The following is an 18,582-nucleotide window of genomic DNA, read 5'->3' on the forward strand; positions in this document are numbered from 1 at the left end:
GCCGCTGTGGCCTGCGTCGCCTGCCGTTCTTGTCTCCGTCTCTCTGGCCCCGACCCAGCCCTTCTCCCTCCGTCCCAGCTGGGCAGCGCAAGGTTCCTAACTCCATTCCGGCAGCATATACCCGCTCTGTGCCCCCACAGCCAGCAGGTGGCACACCTGGCACCACTGTCTTGAGTGGGGGGAGGGGACCCGGAACCACTAGTGGGAGCTCCCTGCTTGGCTTGGCCCGGCCCCTGGCCTGTGCAGGCAACAGGGGTCCCAGAGCCGCTGCTGGAAGAGTCTTGATCCTCTCTCTGCCAGACTCCATCTGGGGTGGGGGAACTTGGCCAGACAGAGACAGCCCATGTGCCCACACGTCCCTCCAGGGCACCTAGGGTAGCCAGGCCAGGCCTTTTCCTGCACCACCCCCCCTCCCTGTCCCTCCGTAGGGAGCCAAGGGGTTCCTTCCTTCCTTTCTTCTTTCCTTCCTTCCTTTGCCTAAATTTAGACTTTGCAGATTGCACTTCACTCTGGCAAGGAAGCTAGACATAGGCCGGCCCCTCCCCAGCAGCCACAGCCCCTCGCAGACCCACTTCTGTGTGGAGGAGCCCGCCCAGGGCCGGGTCACAAAGGGAGCAGAGATCCACGAGGCAAAGCCCCTTCCCAGCCATGGGTCTACACAGCTAGAGGGGGCGGCACCTCTCCAAGACGTGAGAAGGCACAGCCCCAGGCCCCTCGTCCCCACCTTCACCCCACAGCCCCACACCTGTCCCAGCAGCCCGGTGCTGGTACGAACTTGGCCCAGTGCATTTAGCTCCTACCTTATCTGTGCTGGCTGCCCTGCGGGAAGGTGCCCTTGCACCCAGTCCACCATTGCCACTCTCTGGCTCTGGGGTCACCATTTTCAGCCTCACTCCTGTCCCTCCACCTCTTGGGCTTCTGTTCAGTGCACAGATATTTCCCAGGCACCTACATGTGTCGTGCTGACACTCGGTATACAAGACGGCAAGTTCCATGCAGGCCAGGACTTCGTCTTGCTCACTCTCGTCTCCGCAGCACCTAGAACTGGGCCTGGCGCGCGCCGACACTCCAGAACTGTCTGGTTCATTGACCTCAACTTCTCGGATTGCTCCTCACAAGTTTTTATTGTGAGCCCTGGATGCAGAGGAAGGCACAGTACCAGAAAGATGGATGTGACAGGTGAGACCAACAGCCTCCTATGCTCCTGGAAGGGCAAACAAAATAACTGAGAAGTTTCCATTACTGTCGGCCACCTCACAGTCCCCAGTGTCATCAGGGAGTGCAGTTTCAGAGAGAAGCGGGACCAGGGCTGTCAAGCCATCCGAAGTGGGAAAGGGAGTCTTGGTGGCTGAGTCCTTCAGGCTCCAAAGCCAAGTTAGCCTCAAGTTTCTCTCTGTCGCTCTCCCTCTCCCACACCCCATGTCCCATCCATCTCCTGCTGCTCAGCCGGCCCTGCCTTCAGAACACAGGCAGAATCTGATCGCCTCACAGCTCCACCGCAAGCACCGCAAGCACCCTAAGCCCAGACCTCTCACCTCCCGGTCTCCCTCCTCCCACACTTCCCAGGTGACAGTCCAAGCACCACTTGGCAGCCATAGTGAGCCTTTTAAAACTCCGATTGTGTCCCTCTCCCACTTAGAACCCTCTGATGGCTTCCATCCCATGCAGGATAAAATCCGCACCTGCACTAAGAGGCCCTACACCTGGCTACCTCCCTGACTGCTCGGCCCCTCACCCCTCACCCCTCACCCACCTGTTCCCAACACATGGGCCTCCTTGGCCTGAATGAGCCACACATGCTCCCACCTCGTGGCCTTTGCATTGGTTATCCTTTCTGGAAGGCTCTTCCCCCACATATTTCCATGGCTCCCTCCCTCATTTCATACAGGTCTCTGCTCAAAATGTCACCTCCTCCAAGAGGCCTTCCCTCACCTGTCCACCTGATCTCTAACCCCTTACTCTACTTGTTTTTCTTTCTTGCACTTAACATAGCCTGACATATATATGCAATTCTGGATTATATCTGCCTTCCCTACGCACATGTGGAGCTCCTTGAACGAGGGCAGGAATCTTTTCTGTTGTGTCTGCTGGGGGTCGGGGGTCTGGTCATCACAGTGACTGGCATTGAGACAGTGGGGCCAGGGACTCCAGACAACCCACACAGGAGGCAGGTTCTACATCCTGCACAACATACGTGAAAAAAGATTTTTTGTTTTGTTTTTTTTGTCTTTTGAGACAGGGTCTTCTCTGTTGCTGGGGCTAGAGTGCAGTGGTGTCATCGTAGCTCACTGCAGCCTCAAACTCCTGGGCTCAAGCCATCCTCCTGCCTCAGCCTCCTGAGTATCTGGGACTACAGTTGCCGCCATTACACCTGGCTTTTTTTTTTTTTTTAATTCTTTGTAGAAGGCCAGGCGCGGTGGCTCACGCCTGTAATCCTAGCTCTGGGAGGCCGAGGCAGGTGGATCGCTCGAGGTCAGGAGTTCGAGACCAGCCTGAGCAAGAGTGAGACCCCCGTCTCTACTAAAAATAGAAAGAAATTATCTGGCCAACTAAAAATATATATATAGAAAAAATTAGCCAGGCATGGTGGCTCATGCCTGTAGTCCCAGCTACTCAGGAGGCTGAGGCAGTAGGATCGCTTAAGCCCAGGAGTCTGAGGTTGCTGTGAGCTAGGCTGATGCCACGGCACTCACTCTAGCCCGGGCAACAAAGTGAGACTCTGTCTCAAAAAAAAAAAAAAAAAAAAAATTCTTTGTAGAGACAGGGTCTCACTATGTTGCCCAGGGAAAAGCTTGTTTACATTGCCAGAGCCAAGAATCTAACTCCACGTTACACACACACAAAGGATTTATACATTTATAATATACGTTGAATTTTCCAGGAATGCAACTACTGTGTAGAGTGGCAGGAACTTGTACTTTATTTGCTCAGAACATTGCCAAGAGTTCTTCATCATTTCAGACATTGGCACCACCACATTCTAGCATCGGTCTGCACACACAGCTGGTACCTTCCTGGCAATTGGCCACTTCACAAATACAAGTTATTACCTCTTCTTTCTTATATATTATAGGACAAAAAAAATTACATACTTTTTAATTAGACGTGAAGGTTGGTATATTAGCCATGACTTTCATTTCAGGAGCATGAAAGGAGCAGCAGAAGGCATTAGGAAAAGGCAGCGCAGGGTCCGACGGGGTGCAGCTGGCCTGTGGGAAAGCACCGAGAGTTGGACTCTGCATGTCAAATCCAGGCCCCACCACTTACACCCACGTGAGCACGTGCACACTGCCTGCCCTGAGCCTCACCCTCCCCCCGTCAAATGGGAGTCATGCTGTAAACTACACAGGGTTATTGGGATGATCTGAAGGGTCAGAGTGCACACAGCATTTATGCAGAGTGCCAGGTACCAGGCGGGTACTTAATATCCGTAACTATTATTATTCACTGAGCAAACTTTTACCAGCACCATCTATCCAGCAGCTCTCCTGGGTGCTGGGGGTGTGGAGCCACTCAGAGGACCGGGCATGCCTCAGGAGGCCCTGAGTGTGTCCCCTTCTTTCCTCCATGCAGACCCCGAGGGCAGGTGAGGCCCCAGTGCCAGCAGCAGAGCAGCCAGGGCCAGCTCCTAGCTTGGCCACTGGGGAAGGGAACAGAGTCATACCTGGGCTTTGCACACGGCACCAGGAATGTGCCAGCACCCCTGAGCCCCTCCCCTAGGCTCTGGATCTCTTGCCCCCTGACCTCCCTTCAACGCCTGTCTCTCCCCTATTTCATCCTAGGAGGACTCTCTGTGCCTTCCAAGGAGACAAATCCCTGGTCTCACAGGCAGATAGGAGGGCAGAGAGGGGGCCGGCAAGCGGATGGGCAGGCAGGGCGGAGGAGGGAGGAGATAGGCAGGTGGATAAGTGAACTTGGAGCCAGACCAGCAGGTGATAGACCTGCAGAAAGACAGAAGCAGGTGGCTGGGCAGGGGAGGCAGGCCTAAAGCAGAGTCAGGTGGCCAAGAGGGCATGTGGACTGTGAAGATGGCCACATTGGCCAAAAGCTTTGGGCACCTTCCCCAAGCCTCCAGGAGCAGTCCTCAGCTTCTTGGAACCCTCCAGGGCAAGGCTGCCACTTCTCCACCTGGCCCAGGCTGGCATCCCCTGGAGAAGGCAGCACTCTGGGTACTGTATGTCCCTCTCTCTGAAGGGACCAGCCACCGTCCTCACCCTGCTCCAGCATGGCCACCTGCTTCCCCTGGGCTGAGTCACACCTGACCCACACCAAACACATGTCACAGATCAACCCAGACACAGACACACCTTTGCCTGCAGGCGGAGAAACCGAGCGATCTGCAAAGCAGAGGGATGCATGGAAAGAGCTTGACAGAAACATGTCCAAAGTCGTACACGCAGCACGCTCACAGAGACGCATGCACGCGGACCCTCACGGAGACGCAGGTATGTGCAACACGAACAGGCTCCGAGGCACACATGGTCACAAAAGCACATCTGCACACCGATGTTCACGTGGATGGTAGGCATTAAACATGTCAACACACTCCCAGCCGTACTGGGAGGACAGCCGGTCACACCCATACCTTGAAAAATTAGATGTACAACCCCAGAAACCCACCACTGTCGCTGACAGCACTGCAGTATTGCCCAAGGCAGTGGGCGAATTCTGGCCTCATCTTCACCTCTCAGCTTGATTCAGTGCTGCCTGTCCCATCCTTGCCCGGTGTGTCCCCTGCAGCTCCCATCTCTCCTGGCTGACGCCGCCTCCAGGAGACACCTCAATGTCGGGTGTCCAGGGCTCTTCTCCCCCTGCCACCTCACCACAGGTGATCTCACCCACTTCTGGGGTGTTAAATCCATCTTATGTGTCTTCCTCAGCTCAGCCTGCCTCCCCCCATTCCCCCACCCCCACCCCGCCACCCCTGTACGCAGACGGCTCACGGACATCTGAAATCCAACCGAAAATGAAACCAACTCCCCCACCACGAAGGCTTTCGTCCTGTGCCCAGGCCCCACACCAACTCATCCTAAATTCCTCTTTTCCTCACATGCACACCCAGTGCGAACTCCCTTCGGCATTAACACTGAACCTGAGCCCCTCCCAGCTCCCCAGCCGCTGGCCTACCCACCAGGGCCCATCCTACACTGAGCCACTGCCCGAATCCTTCCAAAGTGCGTCAAAGACAATGACACTTAAAACTCCCCAGGGGCTATACCCTACACTTACAATAAAATCCAAGCTCCTGTGCAGAGCCAGTGAGCCCCTTTGTGGCCACTGGCCACTCCCCTGCACCTGCACACTGTCCCAGGTCCCACTGGCTTTGTGCCCCTGGGAGTGCAGTACCTCTAGCACACTCCTACCCCAGGCCCTTTGCCCTTGCCCTTGGTCCTGCCCCGACACCGTCCCCAGATCCTGACTGGCATGACTGCCTCCTCCTCAGGATTCAGTTCTCACCTCGGAAACCCTGTGAGAGCCGTGCCATGTGGGGTCCACCACATTACCCTGGCCTGTCACCCTCTGAGCACTCAGCAGTATCTAAGACTATCTTCTATTGTCTGTCCAATTCAGTGCCAGCCCCATGAGGGCAAGGATTTGTGTCTGTTCTGTTTATTGCAACACTACAGGTGTCCCTCAGTATCCGTGGGGGTACTGGTTCCCGGACCCCAGGGGATCCCAAATTCTGAGGATGCTGAAGTCCCTGACATAATATGGCGCAGTATCTGCACGTAACCTACGAACATCCACCCATATACTTCACATACTCTCTACATTGTGTATAATACGCAGAGCAATGCAAACAGCTGTTATACTGTGTTGTTTAGGAAATAATGACCAAAAAGTCTGTACATATTCAGTATAGATACAATTTTTTAAAAAATATTTTCGGCGTAAGGTTGATTAAATCCACAGATGCAGACCGTACTAAGGGCGAGGGACACACACTCAGCATTTGTTGACTAGTGGCTGTAGATTTATTTATACATAGACATACCCACCCCCACAAAAATACTCAAGCGGATCACCACATAAATAGACAAATACACAGATAAGGGCAAAAATACCTCCATACACGCTTACACAACAGACTAAACAGTCACAGACACCCAGGAGTCCCTTTCTTGTCCCCATGGGAGTCAGTGCTGGTCTTTTCCCCACCTGGATCTGCCCTCTACGTGAACCCAGTCTCTGGGGCAGTGGGGGTCTCCAGCCTGGACAGGGAGGGGGCCGCTGGTCCATGGGCCTCAGGCAGTGCCTTCAGCTATGTCTGCAATTTCCTCTCCCCCTTCCTTTCCTCCTCCTCTCTAAGGCTCCCGCCAAGAAGGCCTCCCCCTCACCCCAGCTCCAGCGCAGGGAGGGGAGGCCCAGGGAGAGGGGTGAGGAAGGAGGCTGGGCAGAAAGATCCAGCTGCAGACACTGATCACACAACACACTGCATGCACAGGCCCAGGTGGTTGTGCATGTGTGTGCAGGGCGGGGTTTAACCAGGGGGAAACTGCCACACGCCACCGGGTGCAAAGGCGCACAGGCGCTCGCATGCACAGGCAGAGGCCCCGCGCTGGGGTCTGCAAGGCTGGCTGGGCCTGGCTCAAAGCCCGAGTCCAACAATCATTAACCCTGCGTGACCAGACCAGAGCTCGCCAGCTGGACACACTCACGCCTGGGCCCTGGGAGGAGGGATTAAGAGTCCTCTCCCTACCAGGCGCGCTGGGGGTCTGGGGGAGCTGGCAACCTCTGCAAGGTCTGGGGAGAAGGGGCAGTCTTCCCTGGGGGAGGGAGCCTGGGGCCTCCCGGGAGGGGGAGCAAGGTGCAGGGAAGTGGTTTAGAGCCCAGGCTCTAGGGTCAGAGAGTAGTGGGTTCAAATTCTGACCGTTTCGTCAAGTTATCCAATCTCTCGGTGACTCAGTTTACTTTCTCTGCGGAGTGGCGATAATGGTACCCAGGTTATAGGGTTGTTGGGAGTAAATGAAAAAACACGTAAAGGGTTTATTTAGCCCATTGCCTAGCACCTAGGCAGAACTCCATCATCATTATTTTTGTTGTTAGTAGTAGCCCGGGGCCTCCCCAGCGGTTTCCTGTGGGGGTGCAGACGGGCCCGCGGGCCTCGCTCCCCCTCCTGCGGCCGCTCGCTCCTCTCCCCTTCCTCTCCCGGCCCTTTTCCTCCCCGCCTCCCCGCGCCCCGCCCCGCCCCGTCCCTCCTCTTTCCTCGGAGGAAACTTTCCGCCGGCTGGTCCATCGGACCGTGTCCGGCCAGCGCTGCCGCGGCCTGGGAGCCGAGCTGGGCGGGAGGGGCGCGGGCCCGGGTGTATGCGGCCGCCGGACGCGCCGGGGCGGGCAGCCGGGAAGCGGGGCGCTGACGGTGAGCGAGCCCGGGCCTCCGGGCCAGGGGTCCCCTAGGGGCGGGCGGGATGGGGGAGGGTGGCGGCTTCCCTGTCCCGGAGCCCGCCCGGGGAGTGGGGAGGCCCCTGCGTCTCTGTCCCCCATCCCGCTCCCAGATGGCAGAACTGGGCCTCATTCTGGGACCCCACGAGGTCGTGGGACCTCCTGCGACCCAATGCGGGGATCCGCGGGGCCGAGGGGGGTCGGCGCCCGGGGAAGGAGTCCCCCCGACAGGGCCCGGGTCTGCAACGAAGGTAGAGAACGACTGTCCAGGGTGGAACCGGCCGCTCCTCCGGGGAGACCAGCAGCCCCCAGGAGGAAGCGGGTCAGGGTCAGCTCTGCGTTGGGAGAAGGGCCTGACCTTGCTGATCCCGCAGGCTGACAGGGGAGCTGCCCCCGAGCAGCATGGATGCCCCCCGAAGGGACATGGAGCTGCTCAGCAACAGCCTGGCGGCCTACGCACACATCCGCGGTGAGGACGGGCGCGGAAGGGCCCTGGACCCCTCCCCGCCCCCACACCGCCCCTTCCCTCCGCGCCCCGCGCCCCGGCCCTTATAACCCCTCCTAGCCAGTCGCCTGTCCCGACTTCCCCCACCCTCACTGCCCACTGCCCGTGGGCGGCTCCCGAACACCCTTCGAATGGGGGTTTCGCTCCTTGCCCTTAAACCTAGAGCGTGAAGTCTTTCCGTGATGGAATGGCTCCCACCCCTGAAACCCTCCATGACCTCTGCCCTCAGCTAACCCTGAGAGCCTTGGCCTCTACTTCGTGCTGGGCGTTTGCTTCGGCCTCCTGCTGACCCTGTGCCTGCTGGTCATCAGCATCTCGTGCGCGCCCCGCCCGCGGCCCCGAGGCCCGGCTCTGCGCCCGGGCGCGCGCAGCAGCACCCTGGAGCCTGAGGACGACGACGACGACGACGACGAGGAGGACACGGTGACGCGGCTGGGCCCTGACGACACGCTGCCGGGCCCTGAGCTGTCGGCGGAGCCCGACGGGCCTCTCAGCGTCAACGTCTTCACGTCCGCGGAGGAGCTGGAGCGGGCGCAGCGGCTGGAGGAGCGCGAGCGGATCTTGCGGGAGATCTGGCGTACCGGGCAGCCGGACCTGCTAGGCACCGGCACGCTGGGGCCCAGTCCCACGGCCACCGGCACGCTGGGCCGCATGCACTATTACTGACCGCCCGGCTCCCGCTGCAAGGCGCTCTGGAAACTGGACATGCAAATGAGCCAGAGCTGTCCCAGGACTTTCGGACTGCCCGGCCCCCACGGCTCCCCTGGTGCTATTGGGCATGGACTGCCACCCTCAGAGACTCACCCTTCCCCGGTCCTGCCATTAGAACCCGGGGGCGGGATGCAGGGGCCCCACCTCTCTCTGGGGGGACGAAGAGGTGAAGTGACCAATGAAAGCTGCATTCTCAGTGGCTCAGTCTCTTCCTCTGTTACCCCTATCCCCGGCGGTCCCCAGTCTTCTGCGAAGGGGGTCCGAGGCTGAGACCCCCCACCCGACTCCTTTTCCGGCCTGCACCGCCTCTGTGCACACACCGGACGACGAGGCACACCTGCCTGTGTTCACTTCACAGACGGCAGAAAGCAGCACACTCCAGCACCCACACTGCACCGCCTCTCCAGCCCCCCACACATGCATTCCACACCTACAAACGCCCGGGCACACGTCGCCCTGTCCCCACAGTGCCCCAGGGTCAGGCATGCACTGCAACCACACAACACACCGGGCCTTGAGACCCTAACTTTGGCACTAAGGTGCTACCGGCCCCAGTGTAACTACGCTTGCTTGGGCTGGGCGCTGGGTTCACGTCTGAGCCGAGGTGAGTTCAAGCGACCCGACAGTGAGGCCAACCGGGAGGGGTGCGAGCGGGCCTCTCTCTCCCTCCCCCGGGGCACAGCTGGATCCCGGAATCCTGCCCGCTGGGCAGAGCCCGACCCAGCCTGGCCCCTCCTGCGCGCCATTTCTCCAGCGTGGGGCTGGCGTCCGAAGGAGACACCCTACCCCCGCCGCCCTCACCATCCGGTGGCTAAAAATAGCCGCTTGCACAGGCCTTGGGAACCGTAATGCGAGCCACATGTTGGCCAGATGTGCCCGGGAGAGACCGCCAGGAATGCGGAGGGCCCGCCCCGCCCCGCCGGCCCCGCCCCCACGGACCAGACCGGCTCAGCGCGCCTGCGAGGCAGAGTTTACTTTCTTGCATTTCCCAAAGTCGTGTGCAAGGACGTGGGTGGCCCAAACCGGACGCCCGTCCAGGCCGGGCCACGGTCCCTCGTAGGCCCGCCCTCAGTACGTCTGCGTCTGCGCGTGGACGAAGTCCCCGGCCGGGGCCTTCTCGGTCCTCTGCAGCATCTGAGCCTGGGCGAGAGCGGGTGTCAGCGCAGAGCCAGCGCCAGCCCCCGCCCGCCGTGGACCCTCGCCTCGCCCACCTCCAGCAACCGGCGCTTCTCCCCCTCGCTCTTCAGTTCCTCCCAGATGTCGGTCAGCTTCCTTCTGCGGACCCCAGGCGGAGGTGAGGGATGGGCAGGCCCTTCCCTCCCCACGCCCCTCCCTGCCCCGCACTTACTCCAGCTGCTCCCCCATCAGCTCCAGCGCCCTCCGTAGAGACTGCACCTCGCCCTTCAGCGTCGTTGTATCCACTCTGTCGTTCTTGCTGTCCGTGGGATTTTGCAGGACCGGGAAATGGAGCATGGGAGTCTCTTGGGGGTCTGGAGTCTGTTTGACTGGATGTGGGTTTTGGGGGGCAGGGGCTGTCTTTTTAGGGGGTGCCTCTTCTTTGGGAGCTACCTCTTCAGGGGGCACCTCCTCTTTGGGGACCACTTCTTTTAGGGACACCTCCTCTTTCAGAGGCACCTCCTCTTGGGGAGTAGTCCCATCTTTTGAAGGTGCCTCCTCTAGGAGGGTTGTAGCCTCTTCCTGGGGGTGTGGCTTCTCAGGGACAGGCAAGGACCCTGGCTTGGACGTGGACTCAGACTGGGGTGGAGAGCTGTCGTGCTTCACCCAGGGGTGTTCCATCATACAGAGGCATCTGTCTGAGGGAGGAGGCATGTGGACCTTCTCCTGGGATTCAGCCTCTTTGGCCACAGGGGGCTCAACCTTCTGCAGGGCTTCCTCCGCAGAGCAGCGATGGAATTGAGTGGGCGCCCCTTCTTCAGAAAGCACCTGCTCTGGGGGCAAGGCTTTGTCTAGGGAGGGGGCTTCATCCCCTAGAGGGGCCATCTTTGGGTCAGGGACTTCATCCTTAGGTGGGACTTCATCCTTAGGTGGGACTTCTGGAGCAGGGGCCTCTTCCACAAAAAAGACCCTGTCTAGAGTGGAGGCCTTGTCCAGAGTCAAGGTCTCCTCTGGGCTGGGGGCCTTGTCCTCCAGAGTCGGGGTCTTCTCTGGGCTGAGGACTTTGTCAGGAGCCAGGATCTTCTCTGGGGTGGGGTTTTCTGGGGTGGGAGCCTTGTCTTCCAGAGTCAGGGTTTCCTCTGGGGTGGGGACTTTGTCAGGAGCCAGGATCTTCTCTGAGCTGGGGGCCTTCTCTGGAGATGGGGTCTTCTCTAGGGTGGCAGTCTTGTCCAGAGGAGGGGTTCTACTCAGAGCAGAGGCCTTTGCCAGGCTGCTCTGCTCTTCCTCCTGCGGAGATGGGGGTGAAGTCTCAGCTGAAGGCTGGACACCCTGGAGGTTGGAGTCTGGTTCCCCTTGGCCTGGGATGCGCTGCACACCACACCTGTGGGCACCAGCCTCTGCCCAGTACCCCCACTCTCCCACGCCTCCTGCCTCTCACCTGACTGGGTGCAGAGCGTTGCCGGGGAGCCTGGGTTTTGGATCGTTTTCTGCCAGGGTGACACGGACCCCCACTGAGGAAGTTGCCACTGGAGCCTATGAGAGCCGAACCTCAGAGGCCCAAGCCTACTCTGACCCTTAGTCTCTTCCCATCCCTATCCCTCAGCACAACCACGCTGTCCTCCAATCCTCCCCCTACTAGAGGAAGGCAGCCCTCACCTGAGCCTCGGGAGGGGAGCTTCTGACTGTCCCTGCTGGCTGTGGAAGATGTCCTGGAACATATCCCCATCAGGCCCTGGGGTTGGGGCCAGGGAGGGGCATTTCCTTCATACCCTCCTCCTTCCCCCAACCCCTCCCTCCTCCTTACTTGGCTTTGCTGGGTCCAGTGGGGGATGTCACCACCTTCCTGACTATAGGGAGGGATGCTTTGGACGTCAATTTTTTTGGTTCCTTAATAGGAGCTGGGAGGAGAGAGGAGTGAAGCATTCATTCATCCACTTACTCATCCACCCACAGCCGCTAGTCCTGTCTCGTGCTGTGTACAGAGGACTATAGACAGGAGACGAACCATTTGACTCTGCCTCCTGGGAGCTCCCAGGAAGCTGGCCACCATCATGCTACACAGGCATGGGGAACTGTGGGAGCACCCCAAAAGGACACCTAACAGACAGCTGTCAGAGAAGGCTTTTTGGAGAGATGGCTCCCTATCCTGCTAGGTTTTTTTTTATCCATTCTTTTTCTCAGACCTGTCCCCTGCTTAATGCCTATGGGAACTTCCCTGGTTCAGACCTCGTCTCTTTCCCGGACCATGGCAACAACCATCCCCCATCCAATTCCCCTCAGACTTTGTCTTCTCCATCTCATTCACTCCCTAAGAGATCTCACCAAGTCTTAGAGGTTGAATGATCCTCAATAAGCCCATGACTCCCAAATTTTCATCTCTAGCCGCTGCTTCTTCCCTGAACTGCAGACTCGTATCCAACTGCCCTCTCAACACTTCCGCGTGAAGAGTTAACTGGCATCACACTTAACACACCCAGACCAGTCTCTTGCTTCCTGTCCTCCGTGCCCCTTGAAACTGCCCCTTTCCCTGTGCTCCCACGTGCTCAGATGACAAAATGAGGAGACATCCTGACTCCTTTTATTTCCTTATGCCACACATCCAAGCCATCAGCAAATCCACTTTACCACCAGAATTTTCCTGAATGCCATCACTTGTCGCCACCTCCTCCACCAAGTGCTCTGCGTCAAGTCACCACCACCTTCACCTGGCTATTACAACAGCCCCCAGCCTGGGCCTGGGCTGCACCCACCCTGCCTGGCGTGTGTTCTTCCCACAGCAGCCAGAGTGAGCTCATGTGCTGCTGGGGAAGCAGACATACATAAAGGAAAATATGTAGTGTGCTAGAGTTATTGATAAGAATAAGCAGGGGTATGTACAATTTTAAATGGGGTGTTCAGAAGAGCCACACTGAGGTGACATCAGAGTGAACACCTCAAGATGGTCACACAGTGACATTCACATCCTTAGACACACAGACAGCCACTCTGGCATATGCACACATGCTGGCATTTACTTGTACACACACATCATCACAGATACATACACAAGCCCGACAGCGGGGAGAGGCATGGGTTCTACAGCCAGGCACCAGGCTTTGAATTCCAGCTCCGTTCCTTGCAAGTTGTGTGATAATTTGGGCAAGAAACAAGTGCCCCAATTGTCTTCAGCCATAAAACACGGATAACAATAGTACACACTTTGTAGGGCTGTTGTTGAGGTTTGAGTGACTTAATACACATAAGTTGCTCAGAAGACTGTTTGGCAGATAGTCAAGCTCAGCAAATGTTAACCTTGACTTCTGCTTCTTGTAGTATGGCTGAGTAGGTGCTTTTACAGGGCCCTCCCACTAGATAGCAGTTATATCCTGCTTAGGACACAATTTGGAGGCATTGTTGGATGTAAAAGAGGTAGGGGAGGTCCACAAAAAGGGGAAGAGCTGGGGCCAGAAAGGTGGAAAGAGGGCAGCTCTGCTCTGTGGCTGCTGAGCCGGGGGTCTGTGGTGCAGAGCAAGGCTCTGCTCCCTTGGTCACCACACACCAGAACCCAGTAGCCACCCTCGTGCCACCTTTCTCCAGGAGGACTGAAGTGTGCTTGGTACTTGGTGTCCTCTGGCTACTGGCAGAAGTGGAAGCAAATCCTGTCTGGAAGAATTCTTCCCCTACTAAGGCCTGCAAGACTCCTACAGATTAAGATCAAGTCATGAGCTAACAGAAATCATAAAACACACAGGAAGGCAGGTCGCTGAGAGTGGAGTCAGCACACACAACACACAGCGGATACTGGAATTGTAGGGTAGCTTAGCTATGTATAAAATATTTGAAGCTATGGGCCGGGCACGGTGGCTCACCCCTGTAATCCTAGCACTCTGGGAGGCCGAGGCGGGAGGGTCACTTGAGCTCAGGAGTTCGAGACCAGCCTGAGCAAGAGCAAGATCCGTCTTTACTAAAAACAGAAAAAATTAGCCAGGCATGGTGGCAGGCGCATGTAGTCCCAGCTATTCAGGAGGCTGAGGCAGTAGGATTGCTTGAGCCCAGGAGTTTGAGGTTGCTGTGAGCTAGGCTGACGTCATAGCACTCTACCCAGGGTGACAGAGACCCTGTCTCAAAAAAAAAAAAAAAAAAATTTGTAGCTATGTATAAAACATTTAAAGAAATTAAGGATGGGAATGCAACAAGAAACCATGAGGGGCCGGGCATGGTGGCTCATGCCTGTAATTCCAGCACTTTGGGAGGCCGAGGCATGAGGATCACTTGAGGCCAGGAGTTCGAGACCAGCCTGAGCAAACTAGTGAGACCTCATCTCTACAAAAAATAGAAAAATTAGCTGGGTATGGTGGCATGTGCCCGGGCAACAGAGCAAGACCCCATCTGTTAAAAACAAAACAAAACAAAACAAAAAAACCCAGAAGCACTAAAGTGTCCACTAGCAGGAGGAGACCAGATACATAAATTGTGGTAAACTCCCTACAAGGGATATTATACAGCAGAGAAAAATAAACGAACTACATCTACACACAACATGGACGGACCTTAGAAACACAATGTTCATAAAAACAGCAAGTCTCAGAAGACTATAAACCTATGCTACCATTTTTATAAAGCTCAAAAGCAAACAAAAATAAATTTAGTGATACATTGTTTAGACACACACATATATAAGGAAAACTCATGGAAATTATACACATAAAATTCAAGACTGTGGTTACCTTTGGGGTAGGGAAAGTGAGGGATGGGAAAGGGAAGGAGCAAACCCCTGGTGATGTTCAAGGTCTTGGGTTCAGGTGACAGACCGAGGGTGTTCATTAAGTTTTATACCGTATGTGTTATATATATTTTCGGCATGTGTCAAGTATTGAAGCTAAATAAAAAGACATCCCCACAGACACACAGACACATATACGAAAGCTATTCACTGACACATTTATATACACAGTCTTGTAAACTCAGACACAAAGATCCACACATTTCCTTACGAAATGAAACAAATCTATACCCGCCGACAGCCACATTCTTAAGACACACACACACACACACAGAAACATTAACCGATTAACACGCACAAACTGACCCACACATTGATTTGTTGATTTACGTACATTCCCACCAGGCTCTTGACCCACAGGAGAGGGAGCTCCTATGCACGTGTGCTGGACCACTGGGGAGCTGCAGGTGTTTATGGGCAACTGGATCGGTGGGGTCTCCCAGAGAGCACCCCCCCAATCCTAGGCTGCCCAGGCACCCACCTGATTCCCGAGATAACACCTTCCATGGAACGAGCTTCTTGATCTATGCAGAAAAGAAGTACAGGTTGAACATCCCTAATCCGAAAACCTGAAATCCAAAATGCTTCAACATCTGAAACTTTTTGAGTGCTGACATGAAGCCACAAGTGGAAAATTCCATTCCTGACCTCATGTGACAGGGTACAGTCAAAACCTTGTTTCATGCACAAAATTATTAAAAATATTATATAAAATTACCTTCAGGCTATGTATATAAGGTATATGTGAAACATAAATGAATTTTGTGTTTAGATTTACATCTCATCCCCAAGATGTCTCATTATGTATATGTAAATATTCCAAAATCCAAAATACCATTGGTCTCAAGCATTTTGGATAAGGGATACACAACCTGTATTAGAATTCCAAGTGGAACTCCCACCTATCTAAGTCCACCTTAATTTAGGGGTGACCCTCCATCTGTGTCCAGGGAGTACTATGACTCCCAACTTTGTCCAAAATACCCTGCCCCCTGCCACCTGAGGGTCTGGCTCTGTACTCACTGGGGGTGGTGGGAGCACAAAGTTGTCTGGAAAAACACCTCTTCTGCCTTGACACTCTCCTTCCCACCAGCCCTTATCCTCTGTGTTCTGGGAAAGAAACATGCCAGCCGAGAGGTGAGCCAGGGCCCCCAAGCCCCTTCTTTCCAGGGCCCCACCCCTTCTCAAAACCCCCTTCCCTGGGCACTCCCTGCCCCGTTCCTCTCACACCTTCCTCAGTACTTTCACTACGTCTCCTCTCCGAAGTGCCAGCTCGTCTGGGGCCTCGGGCTGGTAGTCAAACAGGACCCTGTAGGTCTCAGGGGGGGAGACTGAGGAGAGGTCAGTCCACTGAAGCCAAGCCTCCCCCATCAGTTAGCAGCCCCCTCCTCCATCTGCCTAGCTGGTCTCCCTTCCCCAAGTCAAGAGTGGCTTGGGAGTAGGGGGGCGGGGACACTTTGGCTGGCTGCTCACCTGTCCGCAGGTAGTCTGGAGGGCTGTCATAGGTCAGGCTGCTCAGCTAGTGGGGATAGGGGGAGGGAGGAACAAGTTGAGCTTCCAGCCACCCCAAGAGGAACTCACCATCTCTATGCCCACTCTGACCCAATTTACCTTGGGAGGTCGCTGGGGACCAGGACTGATTGAAGGCATATCTGGGTGACAAAGGCCTGGTGGGGGACAGTGAGGTTAGGGAGGATGATGATTCACAGGTTAGATCACGGGTGAGGGTCAAAAGGGTCACAGGGTCAGAATATGTGGATCACAGGCTCATGCCACAGGGAGGGTCACTGGAGATTGCAGAGTTTGGTCCCAGGGGGTCACAGGGTCACAGGGTCGAGGTCTCACTTGGGGGCCCACTGTCCAGCAACTCCACAAAGTTGGATGGGAAGGCGCCCAGCTGCCCGTTCTTCTTCCCCAGCCACCAGCCGTCCTCAATCTGGGGAGAGGGGGAGGACGCAGGGGCATCTGGTTCTGCCCAAGGACCCCATCCTCCCTCGCTCCTTCACTGCCCATCTCTGCAGCCCTCACGGATCCCATCGCGCACACCCTCACTTCACCCATCCCCCTCACCCAAACCCTCCGATCACCTCATCCCCTCACCTCCTTTATCACTTCCACAATCTCCCCAGCTTGCAGCTTCAGCTCGTCCGTCTGCTCTGGGCTGTAGTTGAAGTTCACTTTGCACCATCTTTGGGGACCCCGAGATTTGGCGGGGTGACCTGGAGTCAGACAAGAGCGCGGCAGCTTGAGCCGTGTGCCCCAGTCCGCTGAGCTGGGGAGAAGAGTGGGCGACAGTGCCCCTCAGTACCTCCAGGCCCCGCCCTAGGGCGGAGCATTGTACTCGAGAACCAATCACAGGTTGCAGACGGGCCTCGCGGCCCCTCCCAGAGCCGCGTCCGTCACCGCGAGCGGGGACCGCCCCGGCCGCGCCGGGTCCGCGCGCCCGCCCACCGGCCCGCCGGCGCTTACCTCGGCGGCGCGCGCAGCGCGGTCTCTGCGCCTCTCCGGCGCCGCGTAGAGGCTCTGGGATCTCCTGGGAATGAGCGTCGGGGAGGGCGCTCTCAGCTCCAGGGCGGCGCACGCCCAGACCCCTAGCCCGCCCCTGGCCCGGCCTCACCTGCACTAGGTGCTCAGGGAAGAGGCCGTGATGGCCCCCCAGCTCTCCGCGCAGCCACCCGCGTGCGGGCCCCTCGCGCACCTGCCGGACCACGTCCCCGGGCGCCAGACTCAGCTCGTCCCCCTTCTGCGCGCGGTATCCGGCCAGGACCAAGACCTCTGCGGGCAGAGGACAGGGCGGGGACGCGGCTCAGTAAGGCCCAGACGGGGCAGCTGGCCGTGGCGGGCGCGCCCCTGGGTGAGTCCCGGGCTCCGTGTGGAGGACAGCGGAGTGGGGTGGTGGTGTAGGCTTTTGCCATTTCCACACGTCTGCAGAGGAGCCACTCAAAACCCTCTGCCCATACCCATGGCTTCCCGGGCGCCCTCCAGAGCCTGGCCGGTCCCGCCGGTGGCCGAGTACTGGGCTCGCGTAGGGTGGGACGGGCCGCGAGATCGTGAAGCAAAGGAGGCGTAGACGCAAGCCGATAGGTCGGGCTCCAGGTGCTGCGAGTAGGTGTGGGAGAGGGGGCGGCCCGGCTCAGCAGGTTTGGCCCCCAACCCAGGGGCGAGGACGACTCCGGGGTCTCTGGCCTGTGCAGAGGTCACAACTCCCTCTAGGCTCTTCCCCGCCCACCTCTATTTTAGTCTAGGTGCCACTCCCCTTCTCCTAGCCTTGGCCCGGAGGCTCCCAACCACAATTTCCACAGATCCTTCCATGGCCCACCCTCTCCCAGGTAGCAAGATTTTAGCTGCAGGGGGAGAGGTGGGGAGAGGCACATACCAGGGTGGGCCCCACCCCCGGCTGGTAGCAACCGCTCTAAGCCAGCCCTGAGTGGAGGAGGTAGTTGCTCTTGCCCGCGCAAAGATATAACTGGTATACTTAAAACCTCCGCTTTCCTATAAGGCGCACCCCTCCCTGGTCCCACTCCTTCCCCAGCCTGGAGGAAGAAGAGAACAAAGACTCCTGCTTTGGAGGCTTAGGAGCCAGTTTGGTTTCAGAAAACACCTTCAGACTCTCCCTAGGGCTTAGGCAGTTAAGAACTTTACGAGCTTACAAGGCTCCCATTCAGTCAAACCCAGAGCTGGCTAGAGTCCGAAGGTTAGAGCTCACCTATAGCCAGTTCCATGTGGGACAGGCTAACTTTCAGGTAATCTTCCTGCTCAATGAACACAGAAAGCTGAGCCTGCTAACCACACCCCTTGACTCTGGCCCCACCACCAAGAAAGCCAAAGTCCTTACCCATGACACCCGTGAAAGTATCTGGTACTCCTGGGGTGGTCAAGGTACAGGATGAAAATCACTGCAGTGGGAATAAGTTCCTGCCAGGCAGAGGAAGAGCTGAGGCTCCCGGGGAACAGAAGCAAGTGTGGGGCTTGTGAGGACGCAGGTGAGCAGCAGGCCGGGCACAGCTTCCACAGGCATTTTCTCTTTTAGGGTCCCTGAAACTATGGAGGTATCTACCACCCCCACCACACACACATTCAGGGTGACAATGACCAGAACCCATTC

General features: G+C 57.0%; 2 protein-coding genes across 5 annotated transcripts; one reads left to right on the forward strand and one right to left on the reverse strand.

Moving 5' to 3' along the window:
• Positions 1-7,199: 7,199 nt before the first annotated feature.
• EVA1B (eva-1 homolog B) lies at positions 7,200-8,798 on the forward strand. Its single transcript, XM_045548261.1, has 3 exons — positions 7,200-7,360; positions 7,758-7,852; positions 8,118-8,798. Exons 2-3 carry the CDS (start codon positions 7,786-7,788, stop codon positions 8,552-8,554), a joined length of 504 nt encoding a protein of 167 aa, XP_045404217.1. The 5' UTR covers positions 7,200-7,360; positions 7,758-7,785; the 3' UTR covers positions 8,555-8,798.
• Positions 8,799-9,547: 749 nt separating this feature from the next.
• Positions 9,548-17,523, reverse strand: SH3D21 (SH3 domain containing 21). Of its 4 annotated transcripts, none has more exons than XM_045548259.1 (16): positions 17,438-17,523; positions 17,095-17,252; positions 16,947-17,010; positions 16,578-16,696; positions 16,323-16,413; positions 16,089-16,144; positions 15,951-15,996; positions 15,708-15,808; positions 15,501-15,587; positions 14,959-15,001; positions 11,520-11,613; positions 11,372-11,424; positions 11,154-11,248; positions 9,948-11,002; positions 9,811-9,874; positions 9,548-9,739 (listed from the first exon to the last, which is right to left on the reverse strand). In XM_045548259.1, exons 1-16 carry the CDS (start codon positions 17,439-17,441, stop codon positions 9,668-9,670), a joined length of 2,202 nt encoding a protein of 733 aa, XP_045404215.1. In that variant the 5' UTR covers positions 17,442-17,523; the 3' UTR covers positions 9,548-9,667. The 4 variants fall into 4 exon arrangements, with proteins under 4 accessions (XP_045404215.1, XP_045404213.1, XP_045404212.1 ...); XM_045548257.1 differs by having other exon boundaries at positions 9,811-9,871; positions 14,812-15,001; XM_045548256.1 differs by having other exon boundaries at positions 14,812-15,001.
• Between the last annotated feature and the right edge of the window lie 1,059 nt (positions 17,524-18,582).

The sequence above is a fragment of the Lemur catta genome, chromosome 3, assembly GCF_020740605.2.
Source record: "Lemur catta isolate mLemCat1 chromosome 3, mLemCat1.pri, whole genome shotgun sequence".
In the NCBI taxonomy this organism is placed as follows: Eukaryota; Metazoa; Chordata; class Mammalia; order Primates; family Lemuridae; genus Lemur; species Lemur catta.